General features: G+C 42.4%; 1 protein-coding gene across 1 annotated transcript in view; it reads left to right on the top strand.

Moving 5' to 3' along the window:
• The first annotated feature begins 6,847 nt into the window (after nt 1-6,847).
• The window catches only part of slc29a3 (solute carrier family 29 member 3), a 40,012-nt gene continuing 28,400 nt past the window's right edge, over nt 6,848-18,459 (top strand). Inside the window, exons 1-2 of the mRNA XM_065007826.1 lie at nt 6,848-7,402; nt 15,728-16,112. Of these exons, the coding sequence (XP_064863898.1) occupies nt 15,996-16,112 (117 nt within the window). The 5' untranslated portion in view covers nt 6,848-7,402; nt 15,728-15,995. The remainder of the gene's footprint in view (nt 7,403-15,727; nt 16,113-18,459) is intronic.

Here is an 18,459-nt window from a genome sequence, read left to right as displayed (position 1 = left end):
CACTATATTGGGATATACCATTATGATGTCATCATTGTAGAACAGTCTACTACTGTATCCACATACCATTATATGTTAGGATACCATTATGATGTCATCATTGTAGAACAGTCTACTCCTGTATCCACACTATATTAGGATACCATTATGATGTCATCATTGTAGAACAGTCTACTACTGTATCCACACTATATTAGGATACCATTATGATGTCATCATTGTAGAACAGTCTACTACTGTATCCACACTATATTAGGATACCATTATGATGTCATCATTGTAGAACAGTCTACTCCTGTATCCATACTATATTAGGATACCATTATGATGTCATCATTGTAGAACAGTCTACTCCTGTATCCATACTATATTAGGATATACCATTATGATGTCATCATTGTAGAACAGTCTACTACTGTATCCATACTATATTAGGATACCATTATGATGTCATCATTGTAGAACAGTCTACTCCTGTATCCATACTATATTAGGATACCATTATGATGTCATCATTGTAGAACAGTCTACTCCTGTATCCATACTATATTAGGATATACCATTATGATGTCATCATTGTAGAACAGTCTACTACTGTATCCACACTATATTAGGATACCATTATGATGTCATCATTGTAGAACAGTCTACTACTGTATCCACACTATATTAGGATACCATTATGATGTCATCATTGTAGAACAGTCTACTACTGTATCCACACTATATTGGGATATACCATTATGATGTCATCATTGTAGAACAGTCTACTACTGTATTCACACTATATTAGGATATACCATTATGATGTCATCATTGTAGAACAGTCTACTACTGTATCCACACTATATTAGGATACCATTATGATGTCATCATTGTAGAACAGTCTACTCCTGTATCCACACTATTGTCATGAGGTTGCCCTCTTTGAGAACAGAAAGCCCCATCCCCCTATCCCTGTCTCCTACACCCAGGCTGCTGTGGTCAGAGAGAGGTCGTAAATTCCTGGAGAAGATTATCTCCTCATGGCCACAGTATAGAGACAGAGTGAATCTTCATAGAGAACAAAGGCATTTCTTCCACCTCACAGAACTTGAGGTCCGAACAACATTTATGTTCCGGAGAAGGTATAAAAGATTGGTGAAGAATCCAGCTACGAACTGGTCCGTTTGGTACAATTTTGTGAAACTCATGGGAGACAATACGGCCACATTACCATAACGTTGTTTATATAATAGCCTCAGATATGAGGTTTACATCTAATTGTTGTATAAGATGAATGAGTGAAAATGATACTGTTTGTAAAATTGTGTAAGGTGATTTTGGACTGTTTAATGAAGGATACTCAAATTCCCTTTTGAGTTTAACTAAATCAGAGGACCGCCCATGAGCCCAGTTCGGACCTGGCGTCATGAGACAGCCTTTTTCTGCTCTCCCGAATTAAAACTCCACTTTGAGAATTCTCAACAGACCATGTTGCTCTCAATTACGAGAGGTCAAAGGTTGTAGACAAGACTGCTGAATCTTTTAACCATCCCACGTGGTTAAACTCTTAGACTATCGATACCGACAGAATAAGAACAAGTCTTTGATGTTAATTACTAGTCTGCAGCTAGGAATTCAGTATCACTGACCGCGAAGAACGACAACCGCCGAAACATCTATCCATAACGACATGAATGAATGTCACTCTGAACTATTCCCTCTAACCACGACAGAGAGGGCGGACAGACTCTCTAACAGAAACAAACTTTTCAACAGAGACCCCGACAACACACTGAGCGTAAATATATATATTGATTGCAATTGTTCCCGAATGAGTGAGCGTTCATGTGCAAAGGATTAGCATTTCAATTGTTATAATTATCAACTGTGTGTAGTCTTATCTCAGTCGTTCCCCACTTCCCTTTTGTACACCAAGCCGTGATGCCGGTTTATCCCACTAGAGAAACTCCATTATAATTTCCTTGTAACTATCTACTGTTTGTTTATGCATTTCTGTGAATTACTTAGTTGGTAAATAAATGATTTAAGACAATTAATATATGGATGACTCATAGTGAAGACTGGGTTCGTGCAGATAACCAACTATTTACAATGTTTGGAATGAGAATAACGTGAGGTAAAGAAGAATTCATTAATTAGAAGACTAATTGATCAGATATTAAAATATCTGAAAAGTGGGATGACCTTACCCTGAACCCTAAAGTACAACCCTTAACTAACCATTTTACATGTATACTTGATTGAGGTATGGACACTCCAAGGATCCCAAATAGCACATCTTCCAAGGATCCCAAATAGCACCTCTTCGAAAGCCTATGAACTCCTCTATTCGACTGAAAACCACGGACACAGCTCTTATTAGTTGTCTAATACTGGGAACTGGTAACAACACAGTCTGTGATTGGCTAACAAGATTTAGATCTGAAAACGGTGAGATAACATACCATGCCGTGAGGTGTTGAGGGAAAGACAGATTACCTATAGATTGGACATAATCTTTTCTAGGCCCATTAGCAAAATGTTTATGTTTGAGATTTAATTCATATAAATAGAAACTATGCACCTTTATGCCTTTCATTAACACGCAGGCGTTGGTATGATGACGTGTTAGTTACACACAGCCGTCACGCAGGCGTTGGTATGACGACGTGTTAGTTACACACAGCCGTTACGCAGGCGTTGGTATGACGACGTGTTAGTTACTCACAGCCGTCACGCAGGCGTTGGTATGACGACGTGTTAGTTACTCACAGCCGTCACGCAGGCGTTGGTATGACGACGTGTAAGTTACACACAGCCGTCACGCAGGCGTTGGTATGACGACGTGTTAGTTACACACAGCCGTCACGCAGGCGTTGGTATGACGACGTGTTAGTTACACACAGCCGTCACGCAGGCGTTGGTATGACGACGTGTTAGTTACTCACAGCCGTCACGCAGGCGTTAGTAAGGCGTTCAATGGTAGGCGACAGCCACACAGTTGTACGGTTGCCTTGGCTTAATTCTGTCACTTATCACCCCCCATACTCCCCATCTTTCAGGTAGATTTCTATGGAACACTGTTTGGGTCTTTGTGTGTCAAAAAAGAAACACACGTCAAATAAGCTTTTAAATTTGACACGTCAAATAACAAAATTCTATTGTAGAAGGTTGTGTGTGCTGAATTTGTGTTTACAATACTGAGTTGGTAATAAGGCATTATTTGTTCAACCAAATGGGAAAACATCTGTGCTGAGGCATTTGAAATCAGAGCAGGATCAAAAAATGTTTGCAAATATCTTTGATACAGATGTTATTAGAAGCTTTAGCTTGATACCTAGCTAGCACCAATACAACCAGCCTGAACACAATGACCAGTAGAAACTGCAGTCATTTTCATTATTCTTAGCAATGATTTGGGAATCCATGTGAGTAAGTATTAGCTAGTTAGCCACTTGTTGTTCTCCTATTGAAATCGAACTTCAGTTCATGAAAATAACTACATTAGCTAGACATCTACCCTGTTGCCCAAAGCTAACATTATAAGCAGCCAGCTAGCTCCAGTTGGCTACTGAGACTTGACCGGACTGGGTTATGTGTTATGAATCTAGCCACAATAGTGGAATTTGCAGTTTGCCTTCAAAATCAAACTCAGTCTGCTCAACCAAAAGAGAAGGGGAAAACAGCCCATTCTCTGTGGACACGCCACACGTTAAAGCAGGGGTGTCAAAGTCAAATGGACGGAGGGCCAAATAAAAAAATCAGCTACAAGACGAGGGCCGGACTGTTCGAATGTTCATTGAAACATTTTTAAATGACGCATATAGTCTAGTGAACCTAATTGAACCTACTGAAAACCTAACAAATATATTACAATATGATCAGATAAATAAAGCAATATTTTCTTATGGCTCTGTCAGTAATCTTTAATTTTCAACAGACACAAAAGACAAATTTCCTTTATATAAATATCCCCATAACATGAACATTAAATGAAAGAAACCGGTATTCAAGGCACCATCAGTAGACTATATTTTCTATTTTAGCAAAAGTGGGCTAAATTTACTTCAAAGAAAAAACAATAATAGCAATTTTCTATCATCCACTCAACTGAAATATTTTTAAAATATAATTGGATTGAAATACAAAAAAATAAAGTGCAAAAATCTATTAATCAAAAACAACACTTTGTTTAAGGAGAAGTAACATGCAGTGAAAACAAATATTAAATTTTAACTTTTAAACTTGAACTGAGTAAAAACTCTAAATATGTGATTGCACAGTAATGTTCACTTGTTTGAGGTTGAGGGTGATACTTGGTGGTGTCCCATCTTTTCCACAAGTTCATCAATGTTCGGGGTAAGGCTCTGAGCTGAAGAAATCCTCAGAATTGAGTGGAGGTGTTCAGCAGTAAGTCGACTTCTGTGTGATGTTTTGTTCCAGGTTCATCAAAGAAAACAGTTGTTCACACAGGTATGTGCTGCCAAACATAGACAACGTTTGAGCAGCCTGGATGCGCAGCTGGGGCCGGGAAATGCGAACTCCGCAGCACCCACTGCCGCATATTTTGCCCTCAGTGCATCATTGCATTGAGGTCAATCAACTCCATTTGGAGGTTTGGTGGTGAGCTTTCACGTCAACAGCAAATGGGTTACCGAGCAGTTCCAACCTGCTTTTTTGTGCTTCAAAGTCAGCAAATCGGCGTCGAAAGTCAGCGGCAAGCATACCTATTTTATCAGCCAACTGTGTGCTCGGGAACGCACTGGTAGAGAGCTTCTCTTTCATGGTCTGGCAGCTGGGAAAGTGGCTCAAATTTTCTTTCGCATCTGCGTCTCCCACAGAGTCAGTTTGGTTTTAAATGCCTTCACTGTACTGTACATATCAGAGATGACACAGATCCCGACCCTGCAGCTGCAAGTTTATTGCATTCAGATGACCGTAATGTCACACAGAAAAGCCATTTCACACAGAAACATTTCGTCTCGGAGTTGTGTTGTGTCTTTCCCTTTGCTGTCCAAGAACAGACAAATCTCCTTTCGAAACATCTTTGAAGCACCTTCCCTGGCTTAGCCATCGCACCTCTGTGTGATAAGGCAAATCACCATGCTCCGTTTCTAACTCCGTCAGAAATGCCTTGAACTGGCGGTGATTCAAACCTTTGGCTCTGATAAAGTTAACTGTGTGCGTGATGAGGCTCATTACATGCTCCATTTTCAAGGCTTTACCGCACAACGTTCCTGGTGTATGATACAATGATAAGCTGTCAGCTCACCTGTCGCGTTTTCCTCTTGCATCTTTTCCCGTATCTTCGCCACCAGTCCGCTCCTGTGTCCACACATCGAACAGGTGCTCCGTCGGTTGTCAAACCCACGAGTTTTTCCCAAGGCAGCTCCATCTCATTTACACATCTTGACACCTCTTCATACAAATCATGCCCCGTAGTTGTGCCATGCATAGGACGTAAAGCCAAAAACTCCTCTGTCACGCTTAGGTTGAGTCCACTAAGCGGATGAAAATTGACAACTGGGCAATGTCAGAAATGTCGGTGCTCTCATCCACAGCCAAGGAATATGCAATAAAATCTTTTCCCTTTTCACAAGCTGCTCTTTTAGATTGATGGACAACTGGTCTACTCTCGGCAATGGTGTTTCTGCTCAGACTCACATTTAAAAAGAGTTGCCTTTTTTCTGGGCAAACTTTCGTCACAAACTTTAATCATGCAGTTTTTGATGAAATCCCCTCCGTAAATGGCCGGGCTGATTTAGCGATCTCTTCTGCCAAAATAAAACTGGCCTTGACACCTTTCGTTTAATTCCTCTGCCTTTGTAGCCTTTGTTCCATGTCCATATTCTTGTTTTTGTCCGCGTGTTTCGTTTCATAATGTCGTCTCAGATTATACTCTTTCAGTACCGCCACACTTTCTCCACACAGAAGACACAGGTTTTCCAGCTACCTTCGTGAACATATACTCCGACTCCCACCTTGTTTGAAACCCCGGTTCTCAGTATCCACCTTCCGTTTTGCCATTTTTTGATGGGTATCTGAAAGTTAATTTTACTGTGATGCTGACGACTGCTGTGCCAATAAATATTGAAATGAAGCAGCCTACTGCTTGGTGCGTCACCTTTGCATTGTGGGAAATGTAGTATTGGTGCGTGTAAAAGATCTCGGGCTCGGCTTGCTGCGGGCCGGTTCTAATAATAAATCAAGATCATCCCAGGGGCCGTAAAAACCTTCTGTGGACGGGCCTTGACTCTGACATATGTGCGTTAAAGGAACACACTTGTATATGACATCACTAACAGACGAGTCATGACACACAGTCGTGCTCCACTTGGCTCAGTTCTCACTTTTTATTATGTGAAATATTTCTTATACATTTAAACATATAAAACACATCTTTGAAGATCCATTAAATACAGCATTTCTGTACATGTTATTTTAGGTTGGGTTTTTTTTCTGCGTTGATTAGCGTGTTTAGATTAAATTCACAAGCAATTACTATCTTGCCTTTGGAAGAGGATGGTGGAGGGAATCACCCAGACTAGCTTGGTTTAGTATGCTCAGTACCCAAGTGCTCCTCAGAGTTATCAGACTCCAAAACATCCACGTTGCTTTGTTTTTCCCATGGAAGTGTTCAATACGCCATAGTAGGTTGACTGGTACAATAAATGAGGGCTGTACGGTATTCATTCACAATACACGGGTATTACTTTTCTAAACCATCGCTAACAAAATATGCGGTCCCACATTGCCGTATACTGTTGAATATGAGTACTGCACGATGAATCCATACTCTCGTGGATGCGTTGTGAATACCTGCGACGACTGCTCTGAATTCTGCTGTCCAGGCAGTATCACATCCGGCGGTGATTTTTGAGTGCCAGAGGTGCGGCGCACAATTAGCCCAGCTTCGTCCGTCATTGTAAATAACCATTTGTTGTTAACGGACTTACTTAGTTAAGTAAAGGTTAAATAAAACAAAACATTTAAAACAATACTCTGGTCTCTGTAGTCAGGAACTTGAGAGAAACACAGCGAGGACGGTTTGGTTTCCACTAGTTACCACAACTACAAAGTGTAAAATAAAAAAAATCGTCAAAAATGTATATTAACAAAAAATAGCTTTTTGGTCTTAAATTATGGTTAGAGTTAAGCATAAGGTTAACATTGTGCTTATGGTCAGGTTTCAAATCTAATTTTAAGAAGCTACATTTAAGAAAAGGGCGGAGTTTATAACTCTGTGGCTGTGGTAACTGGTGACGACCGACTACTGAGACAACAATAACACAAGTCAGGTTCAAGTCTGACTTTTACTTCGGATTCAACCTATTCTGACAGGCCAAAGCCAACAACATCAGCGAATGTGTGCTTTCTTTCTCGTGCTGATTGATGGGTGACACGCGTCGAATAGTAGGTGAGTATGTGATGATGAATATCGATCAGGGATATTTGTTTTCTTGAGTACACACCGCACATTGGTTGGTGACTGATAGTGTATTCTGAACGTTTCAAGAAATCTGTTCCATACGGTGTTACCGGTTCGATATGTAGTACCATGGATTCAATCAAACGAATGATGAAAGGAGTGTATAAAGGCTATTAGATTGCTGTTGCAGTGTGGAAAGGCAGGGGAACCGGTTGAATTACTATTGTGTTTGGGGGATAGATGCGTTATGAACAAATATAGCCACTAAACTCGTGATCACAGTTTCAGACTAGTCAATCTCAGGCTGATGTGATTGTGAATTAGCCTAGTCGATGCATCATCTTTCCACAGCAGTTGTGCAGAACACAGAACTAGAATTAAAGTCGTGATTCTATTTCAATGCCTGCCAACACGTGATACTTACGGATGCAGGATCAGCACTTTACAACCCTATAGTCCTCTCTGGTTGACTGGCTCACCAAAAAGAGGTTGCAAAATTCTTGTTTTGCAAGAAAATAGCAGAACGGAAGACCGCATCATTTAATCACATCACACCTATAACTGTATGAGTGACATTGGTTCACTGGAAAAAAAAGTATTGTGGCTTCATGTGATCTGTCTGGTCACGTTTTCATTGAAATCGGTTAACCCAGAACTAAAAGCTTGCGTAATTTGGTCAGATGCTTCGTTATGTTTAAGTAGTCTGTCAACGAGAGATAACGTTTTCATAAACTCCCTAACTGTAGGCTGACTACTTTCATTTACATGGGCTGGTGTCGTCCTAGTGGGTCTGGCACAGTCAAGGACATGGGGACAGACTCACAGTCAAGGCATTGCCACAGGGACAGACTCACAGTCAAGGCATAGCCATGGGAAGTAGGGGTAGTGCAGCAACCCCCTGCATGCCAAAGCATTGGTTAGGTTTACCCCATAAATTGTTGGGTGCATTTATGGAGTCGCCATTGAGAACAGGGTCTCTTTCACAAGGTAGTCATATATATATATATATATATATTATTACTTACTTATATATATATAGAACTGCCTTGTGAAAGAGACCCTGTATATTACTTGAATATCGATCAGGAATATATATATATTACTTATACTTATACTGGGACGGCAGGGTAGCCTAGTAGTTAAAGCAGTGGACTAGTAACCGAAAGTGTTGCAAGTTCAAATCCCCGAGCTGACAAGGTACAAATCTGTCGTTCTGCCCCTGAACAGGCAGTTAACCCACTGTTCCTAGGCCGTCATTGAAAATAAGAATTTGTTCTTAACTGACTTGCCTAGTTAAATAAAGGTAAAATATATATGTATATTGTATTTGAAAATTGTATATATATATATAATTTTCAAATACAATATACAAGTAAAATACAGTACAACACAAATATTCAAGACAAGCAGTTCCATTCCCCAATTAGACATTCCCCAATAAGACATTAAGACATTCCCCAATTAGACATTCCTCAATAAGACGTTCCCCAATTAGACGTTCCCCAATAAGACATTCCTCAATAAGACATTCCTCAATAAGACATTCCCCAATTAGACATTCCCCAATAAGACATTCCTCAATAAGACATTCCTCAATAAGACATTCCTCAATAAGACATTCCTCAATAAGCCATTCCTCAATAAGACATTCCCCAATAAGACATTCCCCAATAAGACATTCCTCAATAAGACATTCCCCAATAAGACATTCCTCATTAAGACATTCCCCAATTAGACATTCCCCAATAAGACAATAAGACATTCCTCAATTAGACATTCCTCAATAAGACATTCCCCAATAAGACATTAAGACATTCCCCAATTAGACATTCCCCAATAAGACATTCCTCAATTAGACATCCCCCAATAAGACATTCCTCAATTAGACATTCCCCAATAAGACATTCCCCAATTAGACATTCCTCAATAAGACATTCCTCAATAAGACATTCCTCAATTAGACATCCCCCAATAAGACATTCCTCAATTAGACATCCCCCAATAAGACATTCCTCAATTAGACATTCCCCAATAAGACATTCCCCAATTAGACATTCCTCAATTAGACATTCCTCAATAAGACGTTCCTCAATAAGACATTCCTCAATAAGACATTCCTCAATAAGACATTCCTCAATTAGACATTCCCCAATAAGACATTCCTCAATAAGACATTCCTCAATAAGACATTCCTCAATAAGACATTCCCCAATAAGACATTCCCCAATTAGACATTCACCAATTAGACATTCCCCAATAAGACATTCCCCAATAAGACATTCCTCAATAAGACATTCCCCAATAAGACATTCCCCAATAAGACATTCCCCAATTAGACATTCCCCAATTAGACATTCCCCAATAAGACATTCCTCAATTAGACATTCCTCAATAAGACATTCCTCAATAAGACATTCCTCAATTAGACATTCCCCAATAAGACATTCCCCAATTAGACATTCCCCAATAAGACATTCCTCAATTAGACATCCCCCAATAAGACATTCCTCAATTAGACATTCCCCAATAAGACATTCCCCAATTAGACATTCCTCAATAAGACATTCCTCAATAAGACATTCCTCAATTAGACATCCCCCAATAAGACATTCCTCAATTAGACATCCCCCAATAAGACATTCCTCAATTAGACATTCCCCAATAAGACATTCCCCAATTAGACATTCCTCAATTAGACATTCCTCAATAAGACGTTCCTCAATAAGACATTCCTCAATAAGACATTCCTCAATAAGACATTCCTCAATTAGACATTCCCCAATAAGACATTCCTCAATAAGACATTCCTCAATAAGACATTCCCCAATAAGACATTCCTCATTAAGACATTCCCCAATTAGACATTCCCCAATAAGACAATAAGACATTCCTCAATAAGACATTCCCCAGTAAGACATTAAGACATTCCCCAATTAGACATTCCCCAATAAGACATTCCTCAATTAGACATCCCCCAATAAGACATTCCTCAATAAGACATTCCTCAATTAGACATTCCTCAATAAGACATTCCTCAATAAGACATTCCTCAATTAGACATTCCCCAATAAGACATTCCTCAATAAGACATTCCTCAATAAGACATTCCCCAATAAGACATTCCCCAATTAGACATTCACCAATTAGACATTCCCCAATAAGACATTCCCCAATAAGACATTCCTCAATAAGACATTCCCCAATAAGACATTCCCCAATAAGACATTCCCCAATAAGACATTCACCAATTAGACATTCCCCAATAAGACATTCCTCAATAAGACATTCCCCAATAAGACATTCCCCAATAAGACATTCACCAATTAGACATTCCCCAATAAGACATTCCTCAATAAGACATTCACCAATTAGACATTCACCAATTAGACATTCACCAATTAGACATTCACCAATTAGACATTCCCCAATAAGACATTCCTCAATAAGACATTCACCAATTAGACATTCACCAATTAGACATTCACCAATTAGACATTCACCAATTAGACATTCCTCAATAAGACGGTCCTCAACATTTAAAATTGCAGAGCAGCACCAGAACATCCAACTGTATTTTGTAGTTAGTTCCAGCAATGAGGTGCTTTCACGCTTAAAGTGGATTTACCTTATCTTTGTCCCGAAGGGCTCAGTTTGTAGAGCATGGCACTTGCAACGCCAGGGTTGTGGGTTCGATTCCCACTGGGGACCAGTATGGAAAAATAATTGGTGAATTTGACAGAAGTCAGAAGGATCTCCTCTTTTATGGGGAAGAGGACATAGGAAGAGGACATAGGAAGAGGACATAGGAAGAGGACATATGAAGAGGACATAGGACATAGGAAGAGGACATAGGAAGAGGACATAGGAAGAGGACATAGGACATATCAAATCAAATCAAATTTATTTATATAGCCCTTCGTACATCAGCTGATATCTCAAAGTGCTGTACAGAAACCCAGCCTAAAACCCCAAACAGCAAACAATGCAGGTGTAAAAGCACGGTGGCTAGGAAAAACTCCCTAGAAAGGCCAAAACCTGGGAAGAAACCTAGAGAGGAACCAGGCTATGTGGGGTGGCCAGTCCTCTTCTGGCTGTGCCGGGTAGAGATTATAACAGAACATGACCAAGATGTTCAAATGTTCATAAATGACCAGCATGGTCGAATAATAATAAGGCAGAACAGTTGAAACTGGAGCAGCAGCACAGTCAGGTGGACTGGGGACAGCAAGGAGTCATCATGTCAGGTAGTCCTGGGGCACGGTCCTAGGGCTCAGGTCCTCCGAGAGAGAGAAAGAAAGAGAGAATTAGAGAGAGCATATGTGGGGTGGCCAGTCCTCTTCTGGCTGTGCCGGGTGGAGATTATAACAGAACGTGGCCAAGATGTTCAAATGTTCATAAATGACCAGCATGGTTGAATAATAGTAAGGCAGAACAGTTGAAACTGGAGCAGCAGCATGGCCAGGTGGACTGGGGACAGCAAGGAGTCATCATGTCAGGTAGTCCTGGGACATGGTCCTAGGGCCCAGGCCAGTTGAAACTGGAGCAGCAGCATGGCCAGGTGGACTGGGGACAGCAAGGAGTCATCATGTCAGGTAGTCCTGGGGCATGGTCCTAGGGCTCAGGTCCTCCGAGAGAGAGAAAGAAAGAGAGAAGGAGAGAATTAGAGAACGCACACTTAGATTCACACAGGACACCGAATAGGACAGGAGAAGTACTCCAGATATAACAAACTGACCCCTAGCCCCCCCGACACATAAACTAATGCAGCATAAATACTGGAGGCTGAGACAGGAGGGGTCAGGAGACACTGTGGCCCCATCCGAGGACACCCCGGACAGGGCCAAACAGGAAGGATATAACCCCACCCACTTTGCCAAAGCACAGCCCCCACACCACTAGAGGGATATCTTCAACCACCAACTTACCATCCTGAGACAAGGCCGAGTATAGCCCACAAAGATCTCCGCCACGGCACAACCCAAGGGGGCGCCAACCCAGACAGGCCGACCACAACAGTGAATCAACCCACCCAGGTGACGCACCCCCAGGGACGGCATGAGAGAGCCCCAGTAAGCCAGTGACTCAGCCCCGTAACAGGGTAGAGGCAGAGAATCCCAGTGGAAAGAGGGGAATCGGCCAGGCAGAGACAGCAAGGGCGGTTCGTTGCTCCAGAGCCTTTCCGTTCACCTTCCCACTCCTGGGCCAGACTACACTCAATCATATGACCCACTGAAGAGATGAGTCTTCAGTAAAGACTTAAAGGTTGAGACCGAGTTTGCGTCTCTGACATGGGTAGGCAGACCGTTCCATAAAAATGGAGCTCTATAGGAGAAAGCCCTGCCTCCAGCTGTTTGCTTAGAAATTCTAGGGACATAGGAAGAGGACATAGGAAGAGGACATAGGAAGAGGACATAGGACATAGGAAGAGGACATAGGAAGAGGACATAGGAAGAGGACATAGGACATAGGAAGAGGACATAGGACATAGGAAGAGGACATAGGAAGACGACATAGGAAGAGGACATAGGAAGAGGGCATAGGAAGAGGACATAGGACATAGGAAGAGGACATAGGAAGAGGACATAGGACATAGGAAGAGGACATAGGAAGAGGACATATAAGAGGACATAGGACATAGGAAGAGGACATAGGACATAGGAAGAGGACATAGGAAGAGGACATAGGAAGAGGGCATAGGAAGAGGACATAGGACATAGGAAGAGGACATAGGAAGAGGACATAGGAAGAGGACATAGAACATAGGAAGAGGACATAGGAAGAGGACATAGGAAGAGGACATAGGACATAGGAAGAGGACATAGGAAGAGGACATAGGAAGAGGACATAGAACATAGGAAGAGGACATAGGACATAGGAAGAGGACATAGGAAGAGGACATAGGAAGAGGACATAGGACATAGGAAGAGGACATAGGAAGAGGACATAGGAAGAGGACATAGGAAGAGGACATAGGACATAGGAAGAGGACATAGGACATAGGAAGAGGACATAGGAAGAGGACATAGGAAGAGGACATAGGAAGAGGGCATAGGAAGAGGACATAGGAAGAGGACATAGGAAGAGGACATAGGACATAGGAAGAGGACATAGGAAGAGGACATAGGAAGAGGACATAGAACATAGGAAGAGGACATAGGAAGAGAACATAGGAAGAGGACATAGAACATAGGAAGAGGGCATAGGAAGAGGACATAGGACATAGGAAGAGGACATAGGAAGAGGACATAGGACATAGGAAGAGGACATAGGACATAGGAAGAGGGCATAGGAAGAGGACATAGGAAGAGGACATAGGACATAGGAAGAGGACATAGGAAGAGGACATAGGAAGAGGGCATAGGACATAGGAAGAGGACATAGGAAGAGGACATAGGAAGAGGACATATGACATAGGAAGAGGACATAGGAAGAGGACATAGGACATAGGAAGAGGACATAGGAAGAGGACATAGGAAGAGGACATAGAACATAGGAAGAGGACATAGGAAGAGGACATAGGAAGAGGGCATAGGAAGAGGACATAGGAAGAGGACATAGGAAGAGGACATAGGACATAGGAAGAGGACATAGGACATAGGAAGAGGACATAGGAAGAGGACATAGGAAGAGGGCATAGGAAGAGGACATAGGAAGTGGACATAGGAAGAGGACATAGGACATATGAAGAGGACATAGGAAGAGGACATAGGAAGAGGACATAGGACATAGGAAGAGGACATAGGACATAGGAAGAGGACATAGGAAGAGGACATAGGAAGAGGACATAGGACATATGAAGAGGACATATGAAGAGGACATAGGACATATGAAGAGGACATAGGACATAGGAAGAGGACATAGGAAGAGGACATAGGACATAGGAAGAGGACATAGGAAGAGGACATAGGACATAGGACATAGGAAGAGGACATATGAAGAGGGCATAGGACATATGAAGAGGACATAGGACATATGAAGAGGACATAGGAAGAGGACATATGCTACTTTCCAGATCTTAGGGAGGGGGGGGAGTGTTTCAAAGATTTAATTACTTTCCAGAAGTTCACTGGATTCCCACCATTCTCCTACATGGTGTGAGACTTTCTTTCTTGTTTTATCCAGTCAAGGACAGATGAAACATTTCAACTGTGGTAGAAGTTAGGACTGTCTTTAACAGTTAACTGTGGTGTTAGTCTACCTCTGTGTCTATATAGACCTGTCTTTAACAGTTAACTGTGGTGTTAGTCTACCTCTGTGTCTATATAGACCTGTCTTTAACAGTTAACTGTGGCGTTAGGTCTATATAGACCTGTCTTTAACAGTTAACTGTGGTGTTAGTCTACCTCTGTGTCTATATAGACCTGTCTTTAACAGTTAACTGTGGCGTTAGGTCTATATAGACCTGTCTTTAACAGTTAACTGTGGTGTTAGGTCTATATAGACACAGAAGTAGACTGTCTCAACTAGGGAGGAGAGGTAGTTTTCACATTCCACTGTTAAGTGGAACACAAGCAGCTATGTCTAATGCTCTCTCACCTCTAACCTAACTGTCTGTGACATCCTTTTACCATGGTGTTACACACACACACACACACACACACACACACACACACAGACGTATATCTATAAGTATCTGAGTGGTAGTGTTGTGGGTCATGTGCTGATGTCACGGTCATCCTGAACTTCCCGGTTTATAAGTGTGGAGGATACGTGTGTGTGCTCCTGTTACATGGTACAGATAACAGCACTATATTCTGTACTATAACTGTCATGGTCGTTGGTCAAATGCATTCATGTGAGCTCTCTCTTCCCCCTCCCCTGTCTCTGTCCTCTCTCTCCTTCCTCTCTCTTCCCCCTCCCCTGTCTCTGTCCTCTCTCTCCTTCCTCTCTCTTCCCCCTCCCCTGTCTCTGTCTCTCTCTCCTTCCTCTCTCTTCCCCCTCCCCTGTCTCTGTCCTCTCTCCTTCGTCTCTCTTCCCCCTCCCCTGTCTCTGTCCTCTCTCACCTTCCCTCTCTTCCCCCTCCCCTGCCTCTGTCCTTCTCTCTCCTTCCTGTCTCTTCCCCCTTCCCTGTCTCTGTCCTCTCTCTCCTTCCTGTCTCTTCCCCTCCCCTGTCTCTGTCCTTCTCTCTCCTTCCTCTCTCCTTCCCCCTCCCCTGTCTCTGTCCTCTCTCTCCTTCCTCTCTCTTCCCCCTCCCCTGTCTCTGTCCTCTCTCTCCTTCCTCTCTCTTCCCCCTCCCCTGTCTCTGTCCTCTCTCTCCTTCCTCTCTCTTCCCCCTCCCCTGTCCTTCTCTCTCCTTCCTCTCTCTGTCTGTAGGTGCTACAGCCTGACTACCCATACTGCCCTAGTCCCCAGTGTCAGCCTGACTGCCCTTGTCACCTGAGTCTTTCCCCCACACTATGGACCTCAACCTTGGGTAGAGCAGTCCTACACACCCCTGGAGAAACATTCCACCCTCTCTCCTTTCCTCCCTCTTCCCCCTCCCCTGTCTCTGTCCTTCTCTCTCCTTGTCTCCTCCTCTCCTCCTCCTGTCCCTCTCCATCCCTCTCTCCTCTCTCTTGTCTCCCTCTTCCCCCTGTGTGTGATGATGGCTGATGGTACAGAGTCTCTACAGGCCAGTGTAAACTCCTACTGGGCAGCTTCTCCCATCCACGCCTCCGCTATGTCTGACGAGGAGACCGAGGGACAGGACACTGATGAGGTAAATGTCATCAACAAGTTTCAAGATGTGTTAGTCGTGTGTATATATATATACAGTGGGGCAAAACAAATATTTAGACAGCCACCAATTGTGCAAAGTCTCCCACTTAAAAACATGAGAGGCCTGTAATTTTCATCATAGATACACTTCAACTATGACAGACAAAATGAGAAAAAAAATCCAGAAAATCACATTGTAGGATTTTTAATGAATTGATTTGCAAATTATGGTGGAAAATAAGTATATGGTCACCTACAAACAAGCAAGATTTCTGGCTCTCACAGACCTGTAACTTCTTCTTTAAGAGGCTCCTCTGTCCTCCACTCGTTACCTGTATTAATGGCACCTGTTTGAACTTGTTATCAGTATAAAAGACACCTGTCCACAACCTCAAACAGTCACACTCCAAACTCCACTATGGCCAAGACCAAAGAGCTGTCAAAGGACACCAGAAACACAATTGTAGACCTGCACCAGGCTGGGAAGACTGAATCTGCAATAGGTAAGCAGCTTGGTTTGAAGAAATCAACTGTGGGAGCAATTATTAGGAAGACATACAAGACCACTGATAATCTCCCTCGATCTGGGGCTCCATGCAAGATCTCACCCCGTGGGGTCAAAATGATCACAAGAACGGTGAGCAAAAATCCCAGAACCACACGGGGGGACCTAGTGAATGACCTGCAGAGAGCTGGGACCAAAGTAACAAAGCCTACCATCAGTAACACACTACGCCGCCAGGGACTCAAATCCTGCAGTGCCAGACGTGTCCCCCTGCTTAAGCCAGTACATGTCCAGGCCTGTCTGAAGTTTGCTAGAGAGCATTTGGATGATCCAGAAGAAGATTGGGAGAATGTCATATGGTCAGATGAAACCAAAATATAACTTTTTGGTAAAAACTCAACTCGTCGTGTTTGGAGGACAAAGAATGCTGAGCTGCATCCAAAGAACACCATACCTACTGTGAAGCATGGGGGTGGAAACATCATGCTTTGGGGCAGTTTTTCTGCAAAGGGACCAGGACGACTGATCCGTGTAAAGGAAAGAATGAATGGGGCCATGTATCGTGAGACTTTGAGTGAAAACCTCCTTCCGTCAGCAAGGGCATTGAGGATGAAACGGGGCTGGGTCTTTCAGCATGACAATGATCCCAAACACACCGCCCGGGCAACAAAGGAGTGGCTTCGTAAGAAGCATTTCAAGGTCCTGGAGTGGCCTAGCCAGTCTCCAGATCTCAACCCCATAGAAAATCTTTGGAGGGAGTTGAAAGTACGTGTTGCCCAGCAACAGCCCCAAAACATCACTGATCTAGAGGAGATCTGCATGGAGGAATGGGCCAAAATACCAGCAACAGTGTGTGAAAACCTTGTGAAGACTTACAGAAAACGGTTGACCTCTGTCATTGCCAACAAAGGGTATATAACAAAGTATTGAGATAAACTTGTGTTATTGACCAAATACTTATTTTGCAAATAAATTCATTAAAAATCCTACAATGTGATTTTCTGGATTTTTTTCCTTCTCATTTTGTCTGTCATAGCTGAAGTGTACCTATGATGAAAATTGCAGGCCTCTCTCATCTTTTTAAGTGGGAGAACCTGCACAATTGGTGGCTAACTAAATACTTTTTTGCCCCACTGTATATATACAGGATAGTCGTGGTATACATCACACAACTAAATGCTGACTACAGTAGACTAACTACAGCAGACTAACTACAGCAGACTAACTACAGCAGACTAACTACAGCAGACTAACTACAGTAGACTGACTACAGCAGACTAACTACAGCAGACTGACTACAGCAGACTGACTACAGTAGACTAACTACAGCAGACTAACTACAGCAGACTAACTACAGCAGACTAACTACAGCAGACTAACTACAGTAGACTAACTACAGTAGACTAACTACAGTAGATAGATGGAATATCCTGGTGCTAGTCGTATATACTGGATAGATACAGTATACAGCACCTACCTGTCTGCTGACTACAGCTTCCTTCTGGACAACAAGACACAATAAAAGATAAGAATACCAACATCAAGTCAATGTCTCAGTAGAATATAATAAACATTTTAGCATCAGTGTAAAACAGGAAGGCACATTTTATAGTCCAATATTTACCCGTGTTTTGGGGGAATAAATTGGGCAGTATTTTACAACCATAAAAGAGTCTGGTAGCAGTGTGAGTGTGTGTGTGTGTGTGTGTGTGTGTGTGTGTGTGTGTGCGTGCGCTAAGGTGTGGACATCACAACATATCATTTAGAAAGGCAACAAATCTAAAAAAAACTCTGGACATTATAGTGAATATTAAACTGCTTTATTTTCAGTGCTACACTAACC

This window comes from Oncorhynchus nerka, linkage group LG23 (genome assembly GCF_034236695.1).
Source record: "Oncorhynchus nerka isolate Pitt River linkage group LG23, Oner_Uvic_2.0, whole genome shotgun sequence".
Classification (NCBI taxonomy): Eukaryota; Metazoa; Chordata; class Actinopteri; order Salmoniformes; family Salmonidae; genus Oncorhynchus; species Oncorhynchus nerka.
This window is presented reverse-complemented; position numbering and strand designations above follow the sequence as displayed.